We start from the raw sequence: 24,666 nt of genomic DNA, 5'->3' as shown, positions 1-24,666 counted from the left end.
GGTGCCAGAGACGGTGCTTTCAAGGGTCAGTACTATTGTCTGACTCAGTCGTCGTCAAAGCACGTACCAATGAAGAGCAGCAGTTCTCAGATGTTGTCCTATCTGAGCCTTAAAAAGCGGGAAGAAAGACTTGTCAAGCCGGCCCAGATCTAATAACAAATGCAAATACAGGCTGCTTCCACTAACACTGCTCATTTCTTTCCCTGAGTCTGGCAATAGGTGGAGTTTAAAGACCTCTCATCCTTGCCTTTTGGGGAGGATGGGGGGGGGGGAGAAGAGATTTATATGGACCTTCTGAATGTAGTGATTCAGGTTTTGCCCACCTTGGTGAGTCACCAAGCCAATTATAATATGGCCTGCTCGACAGCTTCCCTGCGCATGCCGTCACAGGCGAGCTCTGGATGACTGGATTCAGCTTAGAGGCATCCGATTGTCCAGGAGTTTGCCACCTAGCTTTTGAGTATGGAACCTAAGCAAGCCGAAACACTGCTAAAAATCAGGGTGGGAGATTGTCCTCACAGCACTATCTGAATAAGAGGGATGTGCCTTTTCTTTCAGTAAGTGTCCCAGTACTGTCCTTCGTTTCCTAGTTCTAACTTTGAGACCCGAAGAGGAGGAATCATGATATTTTGTTAACATCAAATGAGACTTCATTTCGTTAAAGCTGGCCAACAATCCTATAAATGCTCCATGTTTTGTTTTGAAATATGCTTTATCCTCCTCCTTCTCTTCACCCATCTGCCATCCTTCTTCTTTCCTGGTTGCTGTAGTGTTGTCTCCTATGTCAGTGCAGTGGCATTTCCCAAGATGTTTACTGCTTTGGCCAGAAGAGACAGATCAGTGGCATAGCCAGGGTTTCTTGTCTGGAAGGAACTCCTGTCCCCCAGAAGTAAGGAACCATGTGTTTCTCGATAGATTCCATAGTGGGGTGAGATCTGGTCGTCCCAGCCTTGGGCAGAAGTGCTCCCAACATAGTTAAGCATGCTTAGACAATGGTGGGGAGGGATAATTAATTGGATGGAGAAGATGGAATGTCTGCGGCAGCATTTGTGCGTCCATGCAGACCAGGGCTGCAAGCTTTCCTTGGTACAATCAGGATGTCAATCATGGACTTGTTTTTTCTAGGCTACTTTGATTCTGGTGGGCTACTGTGGTAAGCAAGGGAAAAGAACGTGTTTCAAAGATGGCGTTTTTGACATCTTTCTATATAAAAGGCAAGCCGTATTGGTGACGATGTACTTTTTATCCTGGTGCGCCTGTGCTAGAGCACCAGGATAAAACCTGAGTTGATGCCAATATGGTCTCCAGACAGCGCCACTGCCGCGGGAAGGCCAGGCAAACTGGCCTGTCCCTCTGGAGGCTGCTACCGCGGTGGCAACCTCAGCGTTCCTGCACTCCCTTTTCTATCGCCCGTTTTTAAAAAAACGGGCTCTGTTGCTAGTTTTGTTATAAATGATCTGACAGATCAGTATCTCAGAAAGGCGCCTAAGCAGAGATTCTGGTAAAATGTATGTGTTTAAAAGTATTTAATTAATTGATCCACAGACAGATGGTCGATCGACTAAAAATCTTTATGCATTTGATAGTTCTAATATTTAGTTGTTTGAAAAATATTGAAAAAATTGAAGAACCGGTGTTTTGGAAACTTGTTTCGAATGTTCAGTGGCCAGATAAAATGGTCAAAGTATCTGTTCTTTAAAAGAGAGTGAGGATCTTGTTTCACGCTAGAAAAAAAATAGTATGATTGAAGCATGTGGCATTGTAACTCAGGAGAAAAGAAAAACCAAACAGAGCAAAAGTCATATATAAAAAAGGGAGTTATCCCATTGGTAACAAAGACAATCCATCAGCTTGCAGTAGGGTCAAATATGTTTAACCTTATGTGCTTGACTACCCTCAACTGGATAGCCCAGGCAAGCCCAATCTCATCACATCTCAGAAGCTATGCAGGGCTGGCCTTGGTTAGTAATTGGATGAGAGACCTCCAAGGAAGATGAGGGTTGCAGAGGCAGGCAATGGCAAACCACCTCTGTTAGTTGCTTGCCCTGAAAAACCCAGCAGGGGTCTTGATGACACTTTCCACCACCGTGTGCTTGAATGGTCAACTGAACAAACTATTTAATAATGGTTTACCCATCTTGGGTCACATATGACTAGTTGCAATGTAGTTCCTTGGCTAGCTGATCTACAGGAGATTTATGTGACTTTGTTAGTTGACCTGAGGAAGCATCTTGTGAGTAGACTTTGGTTGTAGATGCACACACTGCAGAGGAGTTCTGGTTCTGGTGGAAAGAGTTCTATGAAGGAGATAACTTGCATAAGCAAGGAGAGTTTGGTGGCAAGGATCCCAGCAGCCAACAGCAAACTAATTAGACTTGGAATCAAAAGTCGGTTGAGTCAAGATTATGCTAAAGGTTTTATGTTTCCCTGGTGAAAGCTAAATTCGATAAGTTAACGTTACAAATTTGGTAACTTAAAACTTGAGCGGGGTGAACTTGACGTGCTGCTTAAATTTTTAATGAGGCATTTGACCCTTGCTGGCTCATGACCTCAAGATCTGGCAGGATTTGGGGTTTAGCTTGTCTGAGAGCCAGAGTCCGGTGCGGCGTTTCTGGCTCTTTTTACAGTCAGTGAGCACATTGTCTGGCTTTTCGCTACTGTGCTTAAAATCATAAAACTATTATTGCTGACCAATAAAATGACTAATAAAAAGTGACAGACCCAAAGGGGTCTTATCACCAGACAGAGCTAAAATGGAAGCAGCTCGTTAGCGCTGCTTAGTTTCCTCCATTTGAAAGGGGAGTCGGTGCGGTTTTCATGTGGTCAGCACAATAACTTTTCAACCATATGCCACTCCCCCCCCCCTTCCATTTGGGAGTATCCAAAAATGATTGCCCTTGTTTTCGCAAGAGGCTGTGTTTGAAGGGGAAAATGACTGCTGCATTGGGGAGTGACCAGAGATACCAGAATATGACAGGCTGTGTAATATCTTATATGGAAACTGGCAGGAAAAAGTGCAAGAGGCCTCCTAGCTGTTGGTAGGGCACATGGACTTACTGTTACTAATGGAGACACCAGGGCTGCTGTAGATCCCCCTCTGTTTGGCCTTGGCTTTACACAACAGGACCACAAACGTCTTCCTGCTATTCTGTGCTGTTTGTTGGGAAGCTCCTGTTACCTCTTTCCTTGGGAAACCAACCATTATGCCTTCCGTGCAGCTGGAGCACTAATTCATCTCAGTGTAGCTATGGGCTCTTAACAGGGACTGGATTCTTCTACTGTAGCATGGAACTCTAGTAGGTGAATGTAAAACCCTGTTTGTTTAACTTGATTTAGCCTCTCATAACTTGCATGTGTTTGGGGGATAAGTAGTTTAGGCACAAAAAAGGAGCATCGAGGGAGTGATGGATAAGTAGCAGGGGGCATATGAAGCTCTTATACGGGATCAGTCCATTGGGTCTGTCAAGGTTAGTATCGTCTACTGTGATGGGTGGCAGCTGTGGAGAGTCTCAGGTCTTTCAGATTACCTGCTGCCTGGTCTTTTCAACTGGAGATACTGGGGGATTGGCCTCGTGCATACAAAGCAGAGGCTCTTCCGTTGAGCCGCACTCCCTTTCCTTAGAACAAAGGCAGGATCCTGCATCTCCCATGTCCTACCCAACTACTAATCCACACTGGTTCTCACTGCTAGTGCTGAGAGGTTCCTTCCCTCTTCTGTTATTGGATGCTGTCCCATTGGTTCCCTGCCCAGTCCTCTAATACTATGGCCGGGTCTCTGAAATTCGGTCCCACCACCTTTATACTGTTCGTTTCACCTTCAGTTTTCGGGAAGTTATTTCAGCACAGATTTTCATAGTTCTCATTAGTGGGTTTTAAAGCCATTTTACGAGACCAGCTTCTCTTTTTTATTTGCTCGCAGTGTGAAGCAACAGTAGTTTATAAGGTTTACTCAGCTAAAAATCAGTTGCATACTTTCGTACCTCTACCGGTTAAGGACAATCCAAAGTTTCTTTTTAAAGGACTGCAAGATTCTGGTCAAAGCCAGCTATAGGCAATCTGGCAGAATCCAAGATGATGGTCTCCATCTCAGAACTTGTTACACAGTAAGGAAAAGTGCATGTTTACCAGTTTACCAGTGTTGTCACTCATAAAATCATAGAGTTGGAAGAGGGCCAGTTTGGTGTAGTGGTTAAGAGCGTGGGACTGTAATCTGGAGACCTGGGCTTGATTCCCCACTCCTCCACTTGAAGCCAGCTGGGTGACCTTGGGCTAGTCACGACTCCCTGGAGCTCTCTCAGCCTCACCCACCTCACAGAGTGTTTTGTTGTGTGCAAATAACAACATACTTTGTAAACCGCTCTGAGTGGGCATTAAGTTGTCCTGAAGGGTAGTATATAAATTGAATGTCGTTGTCGTTGTTGTCGTCGTCATCATCTCCAGGGTCATCTAGTCCAACACCCTGCACAATGCAAGAAATTCACAACTAACCCCCCCCCTCGACCTCTGCTCCATGCCCAGAAGATGGCAAAACACCTCCAGGATTCCTAACCAAAGTGGCCCAGAAAAACTTGTTTCTTGACTCCAAGGTGGTGATTGACATTACCCTGGGCATGTAAGAAAGGGCCACGAGAACTAAGCATCCACTCAATGATTGTAGCCACAAGATATGAATAACACAACATGTGCGAGCACGTCTGTTGTTTAAAAATGAATTCTCCGCCCGTAGCACTGCAGAGAGGAATGAGTGTGCCGTAATTATCCAGAGCTGCCCTGCCCCTTCTTTCTACCTCAGCGCATCACCTATTGATTACCGTTTATGCCCCTTGTGTATATGCAGAGTCTCCTCTATAAATTATACACCTTGCATCTTTAACCATATGACACTGAGATGAAAAGCACTCCATCAAATGCCCTTGAAAATGTTCTTGCAGGAAGAGTTTCTCGTGCTTCCCATGTGTCGTTCCTAACTGGAATGGCACCTGCCTCTAAGCTTGTTTCCCAAAAACTCTTAACGTCTTGTAAGGGGAAGCAACAGCCAAATGTGGTGATCATTAAATATTACAATGCTGGGACAGGAGCCTTTATGCCACCTTAAAGAATTCTTTTTATACTATTGATGTTCCCTTTATAAAAACAAACCCTTTGGAGTAACTTAGAGAGCTACACTAAGCAGGTCTACTCATATAGATCCAGAGGAGTTAGCCGTGTTGGTCCGTAGTAGCAAAAATAGAAAAGAGCCCAGTAGCACCTTTAAGACTAACCAACTTTACTGTAGCATAAGCTTTCGAGAATCACAGTTCTCTTCTTCAGATGGAGGTCTACTCAGAATCCTACTCATGTCTGTTCAGCAGGGCTTACTCCTTGGAAAGTGTTCTTAGGATGGTACTGTAAGAGACCTAATTTGTTAAAATCAGCTTATATAGAGGGTTTTTTTTGTCTCAGTATTGTTGGCATAGAGGTAAAGGGGTACCTTTTGTAGAGATATACAGATATATGAAAAACATACATTCACACTCAATGTTTTGAAGTACAGTTAAAGAAAATCTGAGTTGTATTTTTTCCAATTAGTGTTGGAAGAATGAATAATATGCTGACCCTCCAACATTGTTCCACACAGCTTAATCTAGCAGGATAAAAGCATTTGAGATACATCAGATAAATATCTCCTACCCTGAAACCATTGTTTAGGTGAACCCTAATTCATTCCTTATACCCCTTTAAACCCAGAGATATGTGCAAGTCCATGCTCAAGGCATAGCCATCATGCATGCTTGACCAAATTTTTGGCAACTTTTGGAGTTACTTTATCCATTCAATTTATTTGCTGTTACCGAGTCTATGGTGAAGACAGCTAGCCTGATCCAGAAAGTAAGTTGACAATTGCCAAGCGCATGAATCACCACTGGTGACCTCGTTCAAGTATCAGCAGTCGTGTTGCATCAAGTGATTCCTGCTCATTGCCCAAACATGAGGATCAGCCTCAGGGCGTGTGTCACTTTCTGTCGACATATTTACTGTGTTTCTGTGGCGGCGCTATGAACTTGGACTGTCAAACTGCCCGAGTGGACCTTCATCATTGCAGATGGATGCGCTGTGGAGGTCAGTTGTCCTTAAAAGAAACAAAACAAATGCCCTTGCGTAGGCGAAAGAGAAGGAAATATTCCTATCGACTGGAATTTTTGTTCTTCTTTACCCCCTCTCCGCCACAATGTCTCTGGTCTTCAGTCACCTTGTCTCCCAAAGGGAAAGATAGGAAAGGTCTGCAAAGATGAGAGCTTTAGGGGAACTAAAGTCAGAGAACTATTTGGCATAGGGAGATAACCTAAATATCTCTAAATAGGGAGATAATCTAAATATCTAAAGTAGAAGCATGATATTCGGAGAAGATAATTACTGTAATAGAATATCTTTGAGAACCACCATTCCATTTATCTTGTAAAATGAGAATCAAGATTTTAAAAATGCCGTGCAGGAGACTATGGTCAAAAAGTTTCAGTAGCTGTTTGGTGGGTGTACGCAGGGCTTTTTTTCAGGCAGAACGTGGGGGAACGGAGTTCCGGAACCTCTTGAAAATGGTCACATGGCTGGTGGCCCCGCCCCCTGATCTCCAGACAGAGGGGACGCCTCCGTTCGGCGTCGCGGAGGGCAATCTAAACTCCCCTCTGTCTGGAGATCAGGGGGCGGGGCCACCAGCCATGTGACCATTTTCTCTGAGGGCAACTCACTGAGTTCCACCACCTCTTTTCCCAGAAAAAAAGCCCTGGGTGTACGTAATATACTGCTGACTAGAGACTTGCCACCAAAAATGCATATGACTTTTTAAAAGTCAGTCTTAGTCAAGTTCAGGCCTGTTTCTTCTATGTCTCCCACCAACATCAGACCCCTTATGTCCTTCTGCTCTGTGTAAGTTAGGGGGTTGTCACCTTTCCAGGAATGGGATCTAGTGAGCAGCAAGCATGCAACAAGAAGTCTGAGGTCATGTGATAGAACATGGGGAGCCATAATTATAACTTCTGCAGTGTTCAGGATCATGGGCAGCAGACCGGAAGATCAGGGACAGGAAATATAAGCCAGGAAGAACAAGGTTTGGGTATAGTTAGCACCTTAAAGACCAACTAGATTTCCAGGGTACGAGCTTTCGAGAGTCAGAGCTCCCTTTGTCAGGTACAGGTGATACTAGATAGGTTTTTTGCCCAGTAGCGTTTCTGATTGGCCATTGGAGATTTTAAAAAACTTTGCTTTGATGGCAGCTGCTACAACAGCACAAGGACGTTCACTGCACGACTGAAGGTAAACTGTGTTATACAACAAAATGCCTTAAAACATTATGTTCATTTTAAAAGGCATCCTGTTAAACAGAACTTCTGCCTGAAATGTTGAAGAGCTACTACTAGAATTATGCATAATCTCACTCCCTGAGATTTGGGGGTTGGCTCCACCTCCCGTGGCAGCCGTTTGGGAGTTGTTCCTACCACCCTGTGTCATAATTCCAAAGGCACCCCCAGGCTCAAAAAGGTTGGGAACTCCTGATTTACTGCATCAGAATTTTCTTTACTCTTGGGCAATCCCCCGAATAAGTCAAGGACCCCCATCTTTGTCTGTGGGTGGCTTAATGTGGCATCTTTACTTTCACTCACAAAGATTAGCCAATTTATTATTAGATGTAATGTGTTGTGGCAAAAATGAGTCCACTTCCTGTTTAGCAGGTTAGAAAGATTGGTTTACTAAATTACAAGCATGCAATTTACAAGCATGCAAGCATGCAAGCATGGCTGGTAAGTTCTAACCAGCTGCAGGTATCGTCTTGACGGTGTAGATGAATATTTTGCTATCATTGACTAAAACATCGGGTCATGCACGTTACGATTGGTTAGAGCCCCAAAGCACTTGTTAATCACACACTAGGCATATACATCTTCCTTCAAACAGCAGCAGCAGAGAAAACTCTGCTACCTGTTGTCTGTCTAGTTTGCAGTAGCTGGGCAGTTATTGATAAGCACATGCAGATAGGCTAGCCCCTGGAACAAACTACAGACGAGACAGAGCAGCGATTCCTTTTGTCACATGTAGTGTCTTCCAACAATGATTTCTTCTCCCTCAAATGTGACGATATTTCTTCAGCTTAAGCATCTTTCTCCGCTTTTGTTTCCTAATCTGCATCCATTAAAAAAAGAATTCCAAACGCAACATTTTTGGTGGCTTGTTTCACAGAGTGGGCTTAATTTGAAGATGAAAAGCACTAAAATTGTATCACTGCATGAAATTTTAAGAAGCAAAATGGGAGGGGGCACGGCTCTGTAGAGGAGCACGTGTTTTGCTTGTGGAAGGTCCCAGGTTTCATTCCCAGTTAAAAGGATCAGGATCTCTACTCCAGACACTGGAGAGAGGCCAAGAGTCTGACTCGGTATAAGGCAGGTCCTTGTGAGCTGTGGTACAGAACAGAGCCATAGTTAGGGAGATGGTAAGAATGGCTCCAGGATTTCGAATGATAACTTCCACTATAGCATGAACATCATGCCGGTACTGTGCGTCTATGAAAATCTACCCTTTTAGGGTGAGATTCTGGACTGCATGTGCAAGGTAGTTGTGGAAAGCCCTCGACATGAGTACAGAGCAATGTATGAATTCATCACATTCATATCCTGCCTCTCAGTCAAATAGCTTGTAGACTTCAGAAAACAACCATGACTTGTTCCAACACTACCACCCAACTCAACCTCCCTCATATTCCCTTTCATAGGCCGAGGCCTGACTGATTTGTGTCCTTTCTTTCTCTGAGGCAATCCACTCAGTCAACAGAAATGAACAAAAAGGATCTAACTTTTATTTAAAACTTTAACTGACATTGGAATGATCAAGGTACATGGGTACAACGTTTCTCTGTACTTGAATTCCTGATCCCTCGCTATCCTTACCTTTCACGTTCTCTCACTGTCTTTCAGGCTTGTAGCTCCCTGTTCATAGTCATCCACTCCCTGGCTCAGTCGTATCTCCCTTCTCTGTTGGCTGTCGAAAGTTTTCCCAATATTCAATCAACTCTCATTACTTGCTCTCTGAGAGGGGTGGAATTGGACCAGTCCATCGCAGCATAGGGACGTCATGGGGTGGGTTTTTTCTTTTTCCTAAATTCACTTTTTTAGATACAACCTTTGATTCCTCTGATTCTCCCTTTTCTCTTCCGAGAGCAGAATTTCTCTTCCATTTCTCTGCAAAGAAAAATCAAGGCACCCTCTTGCAACTTTAGCTCTTGCAGTTGTTTTGTTATACGCCCCAGGATGGTACTCTAGCAGGAAGGCTTGGGAAGACATTGCCAGCCTTTGAGCATCTATAGAGTGAAATTCTGAAATTTTGCAAAACCTTCCTTCCTGCTATTCCACTTTGGTGTAGTGGTTAAGGGCACGGGACTCTAATCTGGAGTGCAGGGTTTGATTCCCCACTCCTCCACTTAAAGCCAGCTGGGTGACCTTGGGTTAGTCACAGCTCTCTGGAGCTCTGTCAGCCCCACCCACCTCACAGGGTGTTTGTTGTTGTGGGGATAATAATGACATACTTTGTGAACCGCTCTGAGTGGGCATTAAGTTGTCCTGAAAGGCGGTATATAAATCGAATGTTGTTGTTGTTGTTGTTCTGATCAAAAAGGAAACAGACTCAAAATTCCTAAAAAGAAAAAAAAATGAATTTTGAGGAGCAACTGGATAAAGAGGAATTAAGAGAATTTCTCTTAACAACCCTATCACAGTGGATTCAGCGGGTTGCCCCCAGCCAGCCAATGTGACCTCTCTGACAAGGCCGTGCCATCAGAGCAGCTGAATGGGCAGCTCTTTTGCTTGCGTGTAGAAGAACCCCCCTGTTCTCTGATATCAGAGAGTTTGCCGCAGGATTCTCATGCACTGAAATAGCAAATCAAGTCAAATGACCTTTTTGGGACTCAGTTGACCCAAAGCATAAGCCATGTAGACAGAACAAAGAACAGGGGAAGTAGGTAGTGCACGAACACCGTCTCTTTAGGCCTTGCCTAAAAAGTATTTCTGTCCCGGCGGTTTCCAAGGTAGCGCTGCTGCACAGTTATGATGTCACTGCTAGGTTTCTTGCAATATCCCTCTACCAAAATATGGTCAACTCTGCTGTGAACCTCTGCATACAAATAGATTCAGGAGCTGTTCTAGAATGTCACTGACTATCATTTTTCGTTAAAGAAATATGTAGAGCAATTCCATACGTCAAAAAAAGAAGAAGAAAAGAAAAAATAAAAATAAAAAGAGTTATGGTTCAGATTACTCAAATTAGTTTTCTGATAATGCAGTCAGTTAGATTAAAGTTGTATATGATCTACATAATTGATATCTACTGTACATTGAAATATCTATACTGCCCTCGCTGGGATGGAATTTTATTCCTACATTTTGCATACTAAAAATGTTTTTAATAAACAATTAATCACAATAATTTCAAAGCCAAGATGTTGTGTCTCCGTGTCTGGCATGCCATTAATGCCAGAATTTTCTTAAGCCTGCATCTGTCAGATGAAATAAACAGGAATATACTAGTTGGAAATGCTCTGTTTTCATAAATTTCAAATATAGCGAGTCATTGTGCAACCACAAAGTGGTTATAGGTTTTCCCATGGTACATTAATTACAATAATTGGGCTGTAAAAAAAGCATAGGGACAGCTAATGAGAGAGACACTCTGATGAGGATATAGCAATAAACACCTGATGTAGAAGAGTAAAATATTGGTAATTGGGACAGCAGCTGAGCTTTGAGACTGCAGATTTCTGGTCTTGAAGCCCTTTCCCTAATGTTGCTAAGGATAGCACTATTTTAGAATGTAAATCATGGAACACGTTACAGCCATTTTCTTAAATTCAAATGTAATAGTGTTGTGCCCTTTCAGATGTTGCTGCTTTTGACCAGTAACTAATTTTTAATAAATCTGAGGCATCTAGTCTATTTTTATTCGACTTGCTTCCCGTTCCCCAAAAAACCTTCGTGCCTTTGATGTTCACAAGAGTTACTTGGACAGAATAAAGTTTAGGCAAATATAGCAGTAATAAAGATCTTTGGGTATGGCCCTCATCAGTAGCTCCTTGCATTTCCAGTGGCAGATCAGTCGGAAGGGGGAGAAAACAGAATATTAACAGTGTAACCCTATGCAGAGTTACTCCAGTCTAAGCCCTCTGAAATCGGTGCACTTAGACCAGAGTACTACTTCGTAGGACTGCACTGTAAGTGACCTAATGTGACTTCTTGCTTGTGACATCATACCTAGGAACGACCACCCCGCCTTCCTCTTCTCCAGAGAGCGGTCCTGCTGCCAGAAGTGTGTGTGGGCTCCTTTCCAAGTGATCAGGGTACAACTGGCATCGTTTGGCATTAAAGGCTTTCTGTTTACTTGCTCTCAAGCGTAGTGTGAGCATTGCATAGACCCCTCCTGAGTTCTGTAAATGATGCTTAGCTTATATTATAAATTTTTGAAAATATCCTTTTTCTTATGAGTGGAAGCGTGGGTGAACTTTTAACCACATCATGATTGTGGTTATACAACAACAACAACAACAACAACAACAACAACAACAACAACAACAACAACAACAACAACAACAACAACAACAAAGCCTTTATTGGCATATCTCAGGCTATCGATACAAGCAGCAAACAAATATAACGGTAACAAGAGTAATTTGAGTGAAAGCAGTTAGACATAATTGTGGTTATAACCGGGAGCGCGATTATAATTTCTTTGGGGCTGAGGCCGGATTTGGCCATCAGGTTCTAAGCTGGCCTATCCTGTACAGCCGTACATTTGATTTGCTGCATATCAGCATTTCCCGTGCTTTTTATTTCCATTCCCTTTAAAGGATCAGATATTTGCTTAAGCATAACCTCCCGCAAGTATCTCTTGTACCAAAATAGCAGGAAACCAACAACAGCCATGTAGTATCTTTTTTTCCTTAGGAACAACTGAAATGCCATCGTATAGACAGAACCTTTGTGCTGCCTGGATCTCTTCTTCAGGCTGAATGCTTAGTATTAAAAAAAGAAAAAAGGAAGGAGAGGGAGAGATGTTGGGGTATGATGAAAGAGCCGCTCAGTGTGTAGTTTGTAACATTGCATCTGCAGTGGGAATCCCCAACGCTAGTCAGCAGTGACTTTGAAAACTCAGCAAGGTTGTACTCAGGTTTCCCACATCTAAGTTGCTATTGTGTCATCCATATATTTACTGTCATGTCAGTAATGCTATGCAAAGCAGAGCAGCAGCCCCATCGTCTTCCAATTTGTAGCACTAGTTCGAGTTGCACCAGTTTTGCAGACAATGCTATAAATTCTTCTTTGTTTTAACCTTTGGGGGATAAATATTTGAGAAGGCTGATAAACCAGTCATCATGTTCTGCAGTAGTTAATTTGCAGTCTTGATTAGAGATGGGCACGAAAATGGTGGTTCATTGCGGTTCATGGTTCATTGTGCTTCATGAACCACGAACCGGCATGAAATTGCCCGGTTCGTGAACTGGTTCATTTGGTTCATGAAAATGTCACTTCCGGGGTACCAGAAGGTCTGCAGAAAGCTCACCCCCCATTGCCTAGGAAACTGATTGATCATCACTAAGCTATCTACAGTAACAAACTGAAAAATGAACTAAATGAACTGGGCTAAAAATCATAGTGGTTCATCACAGGTTGTCAGAAATGCCCTCTGACGAACCACCAGTCCATGCACCGAAAAACAGCCCAGTTTGTGACGAACTTTGGTTTGTATTTCGGTTTGTGCCTATCTCTAATCTTGATTTTTTTCTTTCTAGGTATCTACTTGTGGGACTATTGTAATACCGCTCTGTTAACCTAGCAACCTCGAGATACATACAGAGTTAAGTTATGACTGTTTATTCCATCTCTCGCTTTCCAAAATGATTTGTAGGTTACTTCTGGAATTGCTTGAACTTCTCTTTGACAAATTCAATGCTGTTGCTGCCGCACATGCCGTCGTCTTGGGACATCTTCAGCAGACTGTGGCTTCTCCTTCCAGTCAGCATGATGGCGATATCAAGCTGTACGACATGGCGGACGTGTGGGTGAAGATTCAGGACGTCTTGCAGGTAAGTGGCTCAAACAGGAACTCGCTGAGTTCTGAGGGCTCACATTTTTGAAGACCAGGCTTTGACATTCTGGAGTGTGCCTACCATTTTGGTAAAAGTGGCTGAAGTTGTATACAAATTAGAGCAGCAGGGACATGATGGTTATATAGCAGAACTGTCATGGGGGTGCTGCCAAAAATGGTATTCCCTTGGCAGATTCCCTCCCCTTTCCCCTGTAATGCTTAGGAACACTTCCCTTGTGGTTTGATGCTATCAAGTTGTGAATCTCTCTACCCTCTACTTTATAGCTTTGGCGCTTCTGGTGCAGTCAGGGAAACTTGCGGTGTAATGATATCTCACCCCCTTGGGGGTAATATGTGAATGGGAGTTAAACTGCTTCAGTAGAAAGCTGTAGTACAGTGGAATAATGTCACAAACTGCAGAATAAGTAGAAGAACAAGCTTCTGCAGAGTAATATATGGTACCTGTGGAGCCTACAATCTAAATATATAACGGCAAGGGTGGAAGGGTCCTGTGAAACGAGACATGAGGTTTCACAACATCTGTTTCTCTGTGTCATCATCTGTCTGTTGTAGTTTGATGTGGGTAGCGGTGTTGGTTTTCAGGGTGTATGCTTTTGGAGATTGTGAAGAAGGGAGCTCTGATTCTCGACAGCTCACACTCTGAAAATCTTGTTGGTCTCTAAGGTGCCACTGGACTCAAATTCTGCTATCCTTATATTATAGTTGCTGGATATTTACAAGCTGGAATTTTTAGCAAGTATGTGGTCTTTGGCCTCTCCGAAGTCATTCATATAGAGCCGTTGCAAAATTTTGCCCATACTTTCCCTTAAATATCATGGTGTAGCTGGCGTAGCTGAACCAGGACAGCAAGTGTTCCAGTGGGTTACATTAGGTGGGTGTGTCTGTATGAATGAAGTGGGCTTGGTAATGTGTTTGACTAGTTGGATGTTATGAGCTGGTCCCATATGCAACCCACATTCCATTTTAAACCCAGAGGACTTGTTCATACATTCTGCCCAAATCTAGTGGAACGACTTTACTAGAACTCTATCACTTTACTTACCTGTTAAAAACATCTATATACTACATTTCCTCGGGGGCAATGTACTGATGCCAGCGGGCATCAATAACAAGAATTAAACCAAGCAACATTTAAAAAGCAACATTAAAAATGTCCAATGTTTATTAATTTTTAAAAGTAGGTGTGATATACTCATATTGTTTTCTCAGTAGAGGAACAGCCACATTTTGCACATTGTTCTTTCCAGGTAGTCTTTAATGGGCAGCCTCATGTGGAGTGTATTACAGTAATTGAAACTTGAAATTACAGTAGCATGTGTTAGGGTAGCTAGGTTGGCTACATTAAGAAGGAGAAATAACTCATAAGTAAGATACAAATGCTCAAAGATGCAGAGGAGTTAGCCGTGTTAGTCTGTAGTAGCAACATCAAAAAGAGTCCAGTAGCACCTTTAAGACTAACCATCTTTATTGTAGTGTAAGCTTTCGAGAATCACAGTTCTCTTCGTCAGATGCACTGCTCAAAGGCACTATTAGAAACAATGAGAAACAGTTTCTTAAACAAGGTAGAGTCCAAGAGTACTCCTAAACTAAACCCTTTATGTCAGCATTTCCCAGCCATCACTAAATTAATTTTTCAAATCCAGAGGAACCCCTCCCTATGAAAATGTTCACAGGCCAGAAAAAGTCGATGGCAGGGAGTGTGAATCAATTACTGCTAAATTATCATCAAGACATTTAATTTTTAAAGAGCTGCTATACTGTATATACACCTATATCTCAGCATAAATCATAAGAAAAACGTGAAGCCTTTTCCTGTGTTTTTTTGTATTTTCTAATCTTTTTTTCAAATATCAAAATATCAAATCAAAACAAAGTTCAAAGTACATGCAAGGTTTACTTTCTGTGTGATATTTGGAATTTTCAGGAGCATCTCCAAAAATTATTTATTCCACGTTTTCTTGTCCTGCAGAACCCTGGGTGCCATGGAACCCTGGTTGAGAAACACTGCTTTATGTAATCTGCAGAAGACAGCCTGAACTCATCCAGGCTAAGCAGACTCCCTTCTAAGAAATAAGCCATACCAACCAGCAGAATTAAGTTCCAGTTTTTTCTGTTTTAGTTTTCTGACCACAACCTCCAAACTCCAGTTTAGGACAGATACAACTGCTTTTGGTGACTTAGATAATAAAATATGGAGTTGAGAGTCATCAGCATATTGAGAACTTGATGATACAAGATTGCAGATCGGTGCGGGGATATTATTTGGATATGAGAGTGGAGGCTTTGCAGACCTTTGTAGATGAGCAGGGGGAGTAGAAGGGGGCGGAAAGTCACTACTGGGATTTAAGAAAGGTTATCACATGATCTGAACAGTGAGAATGAATTTGTTGGCAGTAAAAGTGGCTGAATGCAGCAACAGAATGCAGAAAAAGAGACTGCAGTAGCAAAGCAGAGAGATTTTATCAAGAGAGTTGAACATTTGAGAGGTGTGTGTTTGGATATACCCAGGGCTTTTTTTCTGGGGAAAGAGGTGGTGGAACTCAGTGGGTTGCCCTCAGAGAAAATGGTCACATGGCTGGTGGTCCCGCCCCCTGATCTCCAGACAGAGGGGAGTTTAGATTGCCCTCTGTGCTGCTCAGCGGCACGGAGGGCAATCTAAACTCCCCTCTGTCTGAAGATCAGGGGGTGGGGCCACCAGCCATGTGACCATTTTCAAGAGGTTCCGGAACTCCGTTCCCCCGCGGTCCCCCTGAAAAAAAGCCCTGGATATACCCCAGCTGAAAATAAATGTGGAATTACTGCTGTTTGGGGTCCGGTAGGGGATATCCAAAATGATCCAATATACTCCTGAAATTCCAGGAGGAACAAAAATTCTCAATGTATTCTCAATAAAACGATTAATATAATAAATAAAATAAAATAAAAATAAATAATAAATAATAAAACACAAAGGTTTGTTAAGACTTTCTTGGGCTGGTTGCTCCATACAAACGTTCAGTAAACTACAGAATGCATATATACACAATCCAGAAATCAGAAGGTTCACATAATAAAAGCATGAAATTATTAAACTTTAAAAAATAAACTAAAATAGCCATATGTCTACTATCAGAATTAGATCAGGGTCCTCAGAATTCATTGTTTCAAGATGGTTTCAGAACTCGGTCATGGATGATGTCTCAGAGCCCCTGAAATAAATTTTGATACTTTTTCTATAGTACTTTTGTCAGACCCCAAAAGAAGATTTAACATGGTAATTTGCAGAGTGGGCTGGAAAGGTAACCGTAAGTGGAGATAACATATTATCATTTTCCTAAGCATACGTCTTACAGGGGAAAAAAGAAAATACGTAATTGATTCTGCAACCTGTGCTCCACGGGGACATAACTTGTGCTCTCAGGGAATTCCCCTGAACGGATGAGTTAGTTCTGCTAGAGGTAGTGCATTAAAATAGGTGAAAGAGAACAGCTTATGATAAACAGGGACTCCGAGATAGGATGCATATTTATTGTAAGATAAGGGAAAGAAAGGCACAGAAGCCAGATAGGTGAGCGGACTCGTTTAACGCTGGCCACCAGCAATTCCCAGGCCAGTTCTTCAAGCACTTACTGAACTGGCTTTCTTTAACCCCTGCAATGATAAATAAGTCATTGAGAAATCCAGATTGGCAAATTTCTTGACTATCCTCTGCCTCCAAGAACTGGAACAGGAGTCTGGTTGAAGACTGTTTGCCTTAGTTGAAAGGGAGGCGTATAAGGCAAGAGACAGCCTAAACTTCATTGCTGCAGACCAAGCTAAGGTTGAAATTTGCTTCATACCCGCCTCTAGTTGCAAAACCAGCAAGGCTAGGCACTCCACAGAGAGCGTGCAAAAAAGCAGATGTGTCCAATCGAAGGTTTAAAAGCTTGAATCCGAATTGGGGCTCCTGTAATTTTTACTTTAAACACTTGTCTACTGCTGTAGAACATAATAACCCGTTAAAACTTAAAGGGAATGGAGACACAGATGAGTAGACCTTGCATGGAAGGGTAGGTCTACCACCTTTTAGGAAATGGTGGGTCCATTATTTCCTATGGTCACTAGAGAGGCCAAGTCTACTTATTTGAAATAAGAGGGCAATTATTTCCTATGGATAGACATCCTCTCTACTTCCTGCAAGAAATAATGGGCCCGTTATTTCCTATGGGCAGTAGACTTACAGTGAATTCCTAAAGAATCCGGTAGCACCTTTAAGACTAACCAACTTTATTGTAGCATAAGCTTTCGAGAGCCACAGCTCTCTTCGTCAGATGCATGACTGGAAGACTAACAGCAAAATCCTAAGCAGAGTTACTCCAGTCTAAGCCCATGGATTTCAATAGGCTTAGACTGGAGTAACTCTGCTTAGGATTTCGCTGTTAGTCTTCCAGGCCAAGTCTGCCTGGTCAGCTGTTAGTCAGCATCTTCAGTCCCTTTACATTTTAAAGGGCAATTATTTTCTATGAAATCCAAGTCTTACAGAAACCAGTATAATAATGACCCTTTAAAAAGTAAAGGAATGGAGACACCACTCAACAGCTGTTTGGCAGGGGCCGCTTCCTCCCTCCCTGCCTGCTCCTGCCTTTGGATGGGGGTGGACAATTGCTGAAATGGTTCTGAATTTTCTGGACCTAAAAAAAGTCTTGGAAGTAGTAAGGAAAGCCATGAAAATTTGGGATAACAAAATGGATGTCCTCCTTGAAATCCAGATCCAAAATTAATATGAACGTTTTTGAAGTGTGCACCTCTAGCTGAGAGGAAGGGATCTATTCCCCCCTCCCCCCATGTTATAAAGTAGGAAACAACATGAATAATACGTAGAGAAAAGGAGGTAGAAGACATAAATATAAGAACAAGGTTTTTGGTGGGGGTGGGGTCTGGTCTACAGGGTGAACACGGACAAGAGATATGCAGAATATACAAGAGGAGGAGCTCAGGAAGAAAGATGGGAACTCAGATTTTCATATAATTATTTGGATCCAAGAAGCGTTTCTGTTGGTTGACCAACAAAAAAAGCTATGCTGGCGATCTTGGGACTTAAACGTGTAAAAGTCATGTTGGACAGGGGCTGTAGAAGGGAGGGGAATAGTATACACTTCGGTCAAGAAGCCAGCTGGGTCCAGTCAGCGGCACGGAGACATTCTCAGAATCTACTATATTTGCTGTGGGGGGCGGGGCGATGAGATTCGGACGCTCTGTGGTCTGGACCCTTGCATTTTAAAAACTGGGAGATACTGGGTTCTGGAGATATTCAAAAGAGCAGCTTTTTTTTTTTTTTACTTAGCACAATTTCCCCTAAGAAATTAATGCTTGAAGAACAGTATGGTTTGTAATGTCTGTGTGTTTAAACTGGTTCCTGGTCAGAGTACACCGGAATGCACTCTGGGATGGCAGCTGCTGCATTTTGACTACGTAGGCAGTCCCTCCAGCCCTGTTCCCTGGAACCCGACCGTCTCCAGTGTGTTTACTGAGGCCAGAGAGAGGCTTTGCAAGCTAAAGTTTTTGCAAGCCAAGAAATTTACTGTCATTTTAAGAGTGAATTGTTAGCGGGTTCATCACGAGCTCTCGTAATTGAAGGGTAACCTTAATGCTTTTGAAGGCAAGTACACAAACCGTAGTTCTGACAGGTGGGATTGGTTTTGTGGGTGTCGGAATCTTTTCTGAATGCTGATGTGTTGATGCTTTTTGTGAGCAGATGGGAGTAGTGGGCAGCAATTGGGTGAAGGAGCAATTGTTGAGATTAGTGTAATCACGCCTACACAACCTGCCTTGCGCTCTACCTCATGGGAGCATTCCAACAGTGTAGAGATCGCATTGCAAGAGAAATCTTTCAACCTATTAATACCCATTTTATTATTGTAACTTTGGATAGTTACCTAGGGGGCTTTGGGTAGCGGGAGATACTTCAGAACATATTTAAATCAAATGAAGGTTTTAATTGAGTAACAGATGGAGGAGAAGAAGGGAGCGGGAAGAGAGACAATAGAGAAGTTTGAGCGTTTATCGACTGCGAAGTCAACATCCTATTTCTCTCTTCCGTGTGCTTCCCCCCCACCCACCCTGTGTATGCATCTTGTCATTTTAGATTGTAAGCCTGTGGTCAGGCCTTGCTCTTGTGATTTTAGTTTGGTGTGTGTAGCACCTAGCAAACTTGGGTAGGACACAAATCCTCCCGTTTGCAGTTAAGATTGTGAGCAGTGTCTTGCTGAGGATATTGAACTGACGGTGGAAAAGAATAGTGCCTCTTTTTTGTGAAAGCCCAGGGGCTCTCGAAAGAGCTTACAGGAGAGGGCAATGTTGGTTGGTTGGACTCCTTCTTGAAGCTCAGGAAGCTTTCTAAAGCCGGTCTTTTTAACGGGAAAACTTTGGAGAACTAATCCATTGTAGGTTCATTTTTGGTTAAACGTTTATTTTATGGCTGCTGTCAGATGAATTTTGGGCACAGTCCAGCCAAGGTAACCACACATCCTTCCTGCCAAAATCAGCAGGATCTTAAATTATGCCTAATTTTGGCTGGAATAATTCCTGTTGTCACCGATCAGTTTTTAGAATTGTACTTGGACTGTGCTGAAAACTAGTTAGGGGAGAGGTGGGGTAGCAATGTTGTTCTGCCTTAGTTAAAAAGACAGTGGGAAACTGGTGAGAGGTCAGTATTGACCAGGATGAATGGATGAAGTCAAATTTTGGCATGAATCTTGAAGTCAGCACAGTGAGCACGTTTAACGGTAGGGCTTCTTGCAGGAACCTGAAGCTGTAACCCCTGGATAAGGTTGGTTGGCCATGGACTGTGTTTGCCTTGAATGGTCAGGGTTGCTATAGCCTTGGTAAGCCCTGGTAGTGGCTGGTTTACAGTAATTATTAGGGAGGGCTTATGTCAGTCATGTGTGCATGCTTCATACAATAGAATATAGTACTTGAGAAGAGTATCAGATTACAGAATTTATGCACATGGTAGGTCAGATATAAAGGGCAGGTGCTGGCCTTTCGGGGCACCTGACCTTTTAAAACCTAGGCAGGTGATAAGTGGAGAGGCTGGTCTCACATTTCGTGTGCTTTTAAAGTAGTTGCAGAAACAATGCGCAAGCGAGGGTCTCATTTTATTTAATTACATTCCTTTTCAGTTATAACTATTTATAGCCATTCCAGCTCAAGGGTGCCCAAGGTGATGTACATAAATGTGAAAACATAAAAAAACCCCAGTAAAACCAATTTAAAAGCACTTTAAAAGAACCAGTAACTGACCGCAAGACAGACAAATCGAGGACCACAGCATGTTGCTGCTAGTAGCAGTCTCTGACAAAATAAATACTGTCATGTCGGACTGTGCCCATTCATTCATGCCAATGATTTTGCTGTCCAGTGTATGCTTTATTCTGTCAGGGGTGACTCCATTTTGTATGCCTGGATGTATTCGTGTTGCTAACAGTCCAATAAGTTCTCACACGTCCCCAGGCGGCCGGGTGTTTACCAGTTTGAGGCTTTCTTCCGGCCTGTGATATGTCTGCTCTTCGTGTAGTCTGATAACACAAATATGCATACTGTCCTCACACAGATCAAACAACACTAAGTTCGGAAGTTGTTTGGAAATTGGGAGGGGGGATGGAACGAGGGGGTAGAAGAGGGATGTAATTTTCCTGTGTAGCCATTCTGGTCAACTTTCTACTAGAACTTGCTGTTAAGTAGACCTTTGGATCTGATTATGGAAAGAACTGATTTCTGAATAAAAGTCATTTAATCAAGAACCAGTGTCTTGTTACAATGAACCAGGGATCCGTCTGCAGTAAACTGTCGTCCAGAGTCTGACAAATACCTCCATTTGGCCGTGGGGATGCATTCAAGCAGGGGGGCCATCTTCAGTTGCCCCCAGAAGGAAGCTCTGGGAATGGGTGCCAGCATCCAAACGTCTCTGTTGTGTGGCTGCCGTCTTTTTGTAAAACAAAATGTGCCACGTGCATTTTGTGCTTGTGTTTTGTTCCAAAATGCAGAAGTAGTTTGTAAAGAGGGGAAGAGAGATGACATCAGCTGAGTCGGTTTTCTTCTGGGGTTCATTCATACTGTGCCTTATGTCTGATCACTGAATTTCATACTGTGTTTTGCTTAATCCTGAAAATGGTTTGCAGTGGCCAGTTTTGTTTCTGTACAGATATATACCTGTGCATTTATGGCATCTTGCCAGATGTATTTCTGCATCTGCCCACTGTTGTAATGGATCCCCCCCCCCAAATTTTAGGCATGTTGCTAATTTAGTTCTTGAATTTTGTGTTTTGTTGAGAGCCTAACTACTGCAGTACTAAGTAAGTGATTGAAAAGAACAATAAGACACCTTCAGTTAAAGACATAATAGCATGGATAAGACATTTCAGGATAATATGGTCAATGGAGAAACAGACTCTTGTGCCACAATTAAAGTGCGTCTCTGAAATGTTAACCTGCCAGGGTGTAGAAAAGGTTTCCATTGCAGGCAGCGCTCTGGGAAGAAGACTAGAATGGGCTAATGATCATGTTTGTCCTTAGCACATGTTGGTTTCATTTGGAGCGTTAAACTGCCTCTTCACATGTTTGGTGGTTAGGCGTACACCAAAGGTGTTTTAAATGTAGACCCAGAATGTAAAACAGGCACCCCATAACTGCACTCACCAGGGACCTGAAACTGACATCAGATCCCTGTTGGGACGTAGAATGTACATTGGATGGCAAATTTAGGATTTCGTGGGCATACTATGTAAAGCCTTAATCGGCTTTATATTTGTCTTCATCATGTATAGAAAAGAATACTCCGTCCAGCGAATCCTGTGTTGTAATGTGTAGAAGGCAGGAGAAAGGTCTACAATGGACTGCAGCCCTGTGCTGTTGGCTGTCATGACATTCATCTTTTCTTTGCAAGGGAATACCGTTCTTGCATTCCTGTCCTCTCCCCCTAATCTCACTTGTTTTGCTGACATCCTCTGAGCCTCCTCCACTGGCCGAACAAGACTTATGAGCCGATCTGCAGAAAAGTTGCCCGACGACTAACGGTATCCAAGGTCCATAGAACACAAAGAATTGATGCAGAGGGACACTTCAGAAATGCATACAGGGCAAAAATATATAAGACTATGAAGTCAACATGAGGTTTGTTGCCAGCTAGCCTGAAATTGGATGGAGTAAGATGAGAGTCACAAGGGTCATAGAAGATTAGCGAGTACGTGTGGGAAGGATGAAGAGTGCATGCTGTGAGTAAACTAGGCTAGGAAGGTGTACAGCAGTTGGTATAGGAGGCAGAAACTGGGTGGCTAAACTGTTCCCGAGAAGGTTGTTCTAACCAAGAGAGAATCTGGTGGCGACCTCTGATGCATCGCTTCGGTAGCTTCCCTTGCTTTATTACAAATTTTGTCTGACGACCGCCGACTGTGGTTCCCTGATCAGGTTTAGCAGGGCAGAGCATAGGAAATCTACCCCTCCAACTTCGATAGTGAGGTTGGAATCTCTGTTGTGCCCGACTCAGTGATTTTTCACACTGTGGAGTTAAGGGTAAGTTGTCAAAATATGTGATTTGAAATCTCCTCCCCACCCGTTAGGAACAGGAAAAGGGGAAGTTAGCAGTTTCTGTCCAAGCAGGCAGGAAAGCATCAGTTGCTGCATCAGTTGAATGGCAGAAACTCATGCCATGTTGCAGAAATTTGCTTGTGGTCTTATAACAACAACAACAACAAAAACACAAACAAACAAACAACAGCAACAATTTTTTCGATATATAGCCCTCTCTGCCCGCAAGTGGGCTCAGGGTGGGTTACAACAGTATAATAATGCAAAAATAAACGTAAACATTTAAATATGTTAAAACCACAATCATCAGTGTATAGTCAAAATCCCAGGATGGCAGCCACTCTTTCTCAATCAAAAAGGTAAACAAGGTGGAGGAAAGGGGGTACAACTGATGTCGCCATGGTGACTACACATATGGGGGACAGATTATTATGTAGCGCCCCCCCCCCTTGATGGAAGACTGGTAGGGAGGCATTTCTAAGAGACCTTAGACTGGCTTCAGTCATATGCCTGGCAGAACATCTCTGTCTTAGAGGCCTGCTGAAAGGATATAAGATCTTAGCGGGCCAAAATATCCTCCAACAGAGAGTTCCACCAGGTTGGGGCTAGAGCGGAAAGGGCCCTGGCCCTGCTCCAGGCCAGCTAAACCTCCCCGGGGTTGGGGACCACCAGTAGATGTTTTCTTGCTGATCTAAGTGCTCTCTGGGATATATATGGGGAGAGGCGGTCTCTCAGGTATGTTGGTCCCAGTCTGTTTAGGGCTTTGAAGGTTAAGACCAAAACCTTGAACCTGATCCAGAACTCCACGGGGATGCTGTGCAGCTGCTGCTAGATCGGGGTAACATGTGCCCTATATCGTATCCTCATCAGGACACGTGCAGCAGCATTCTGGACCTGCTGCAATTTCCGGGTCAGACCCAAGGGAAGCCCTGCATAGAACGAGTTACAGTAATCTAATCTGGAGGTGACCCTTGCACGGATCACTGTCATTAGGTCATGGGTAGACAGATAAGGTGCAAGCTGCCTGGCCTGCCGAAGACGAAAGAATGCAGACTGGGCAACTGCTGCAACCTGGCTCTCCATTGATAGGGAAGAGTCCATTGTCCCTCCGAGACTCCTGATTGATAAGATGGGCACAAGTGGTGCCCCATCAAAGGCCGGGAGCTGGATCCCCAAATCCGGTGACCCACGGCCCAAGTACAGGACCTCCGTCTTCACTGGATTCAGCTTCAGCCGGCTCTGCTTCACCGATCTAGACACAGCCTCTAAAGCTCTTAGCATAAAATGTAACTTCATAGGTAGGAAGGTAGTTTCCAGAAACTCCACAGTATTCAGCTGTCCAACTTTAAAGATGGTTCCTAGGCATCTGGATTTTTTTGATGAGGCACATGTGCAAACATCATGAGCCTGGGGCATGGCTCTTGGAAACCAAGCGAGCTTTTTTATTTGAAGGCTTGCTGGGTGAACTGATCAGTACAAAAATGATTCTTAATTGAGTCAAGGAGAGATCGCCTATCGCTGCACGTCGGATATCTTCATAATGCGAGCGACCTTGCTTTCATCAGCTGCTGCATGAATGGACAGGGAGACTGGCAGAAGATTGGCCGAGTGCATGCCGGACATCTCTCGATGTTGAAAGAATGTGAGGCAAAGGGCCAGTGTTCTTAGCACAAGCCCTTAGTGGCTCGTAATGCCTATTTCTAGATCAAGATTTCAGTTTTATTGTTTCTTGGGTGTTCTCAAGGCCACTCAGTTTGCATAATGCATGCAGGAAGAGTCAGGGATTTGAGCGATGGGGTAAACGTGAAAAGCTGGGAAGAGAGAAATGGGTGCAATTGGACCCCATTAATTTGGAAGAGTAGTAGCAGAGGAGGAATGTGCTAGCTGTCCATAAATGCTTGCTAATGCAGATCCTGGCATGAAATTTTGCAGCATTTCAGCAACTTAAAAGTATTTAGTGTCCACTTTTTGTAAAGCATTACAGTGACTTGATTCCTGACATGA

At 43.2% G+C, this 24,666-nt stretch overlaps 1 protein-coding gene across 1 annotated transcript in view; it reads left to right on the top strand.

The window, feature by feature from the left end:
- The window catches only part of EXOC4 (exocyst complex component 4), a 504,959-nt gene that overhangs the window by 73,375 nt on the left and 406,918 nt on the right, over positions 1-24,666 (top strand). Inside the window, exon 7 of the mRNA XM_054988676.1 lies at positions 12,919-13,096. Within this exon, the coding sequence (XP_054844651.1) occupies positions 12,919-13,096 (178 nt within the window). The remainder of the gene's footprint in view (positions 1-12,918; positions 13,097-24,666) is intronic.

The sequence above is a fragment of the Eublepharis macularius genome, chromosome 9, assembly GCF_028583425.1.
Source record: "Eublepharis macularius isolate TG4126 chromosome 9, MPM_Emac_v1.0, whole genome shotgun sequence".
Taxonomy (NCBI): domain Eukaryota; kingdom Metazoa; phylum Chordata; class Lepidosauria; order Squamata; family Eublepharidae; genus Eublepharis; species Eublepharis macularius.
Note: the sequence above shows the minus strand (reverse complement) of the source record. Positions and strands in the feature narration are given on the sequence as shown.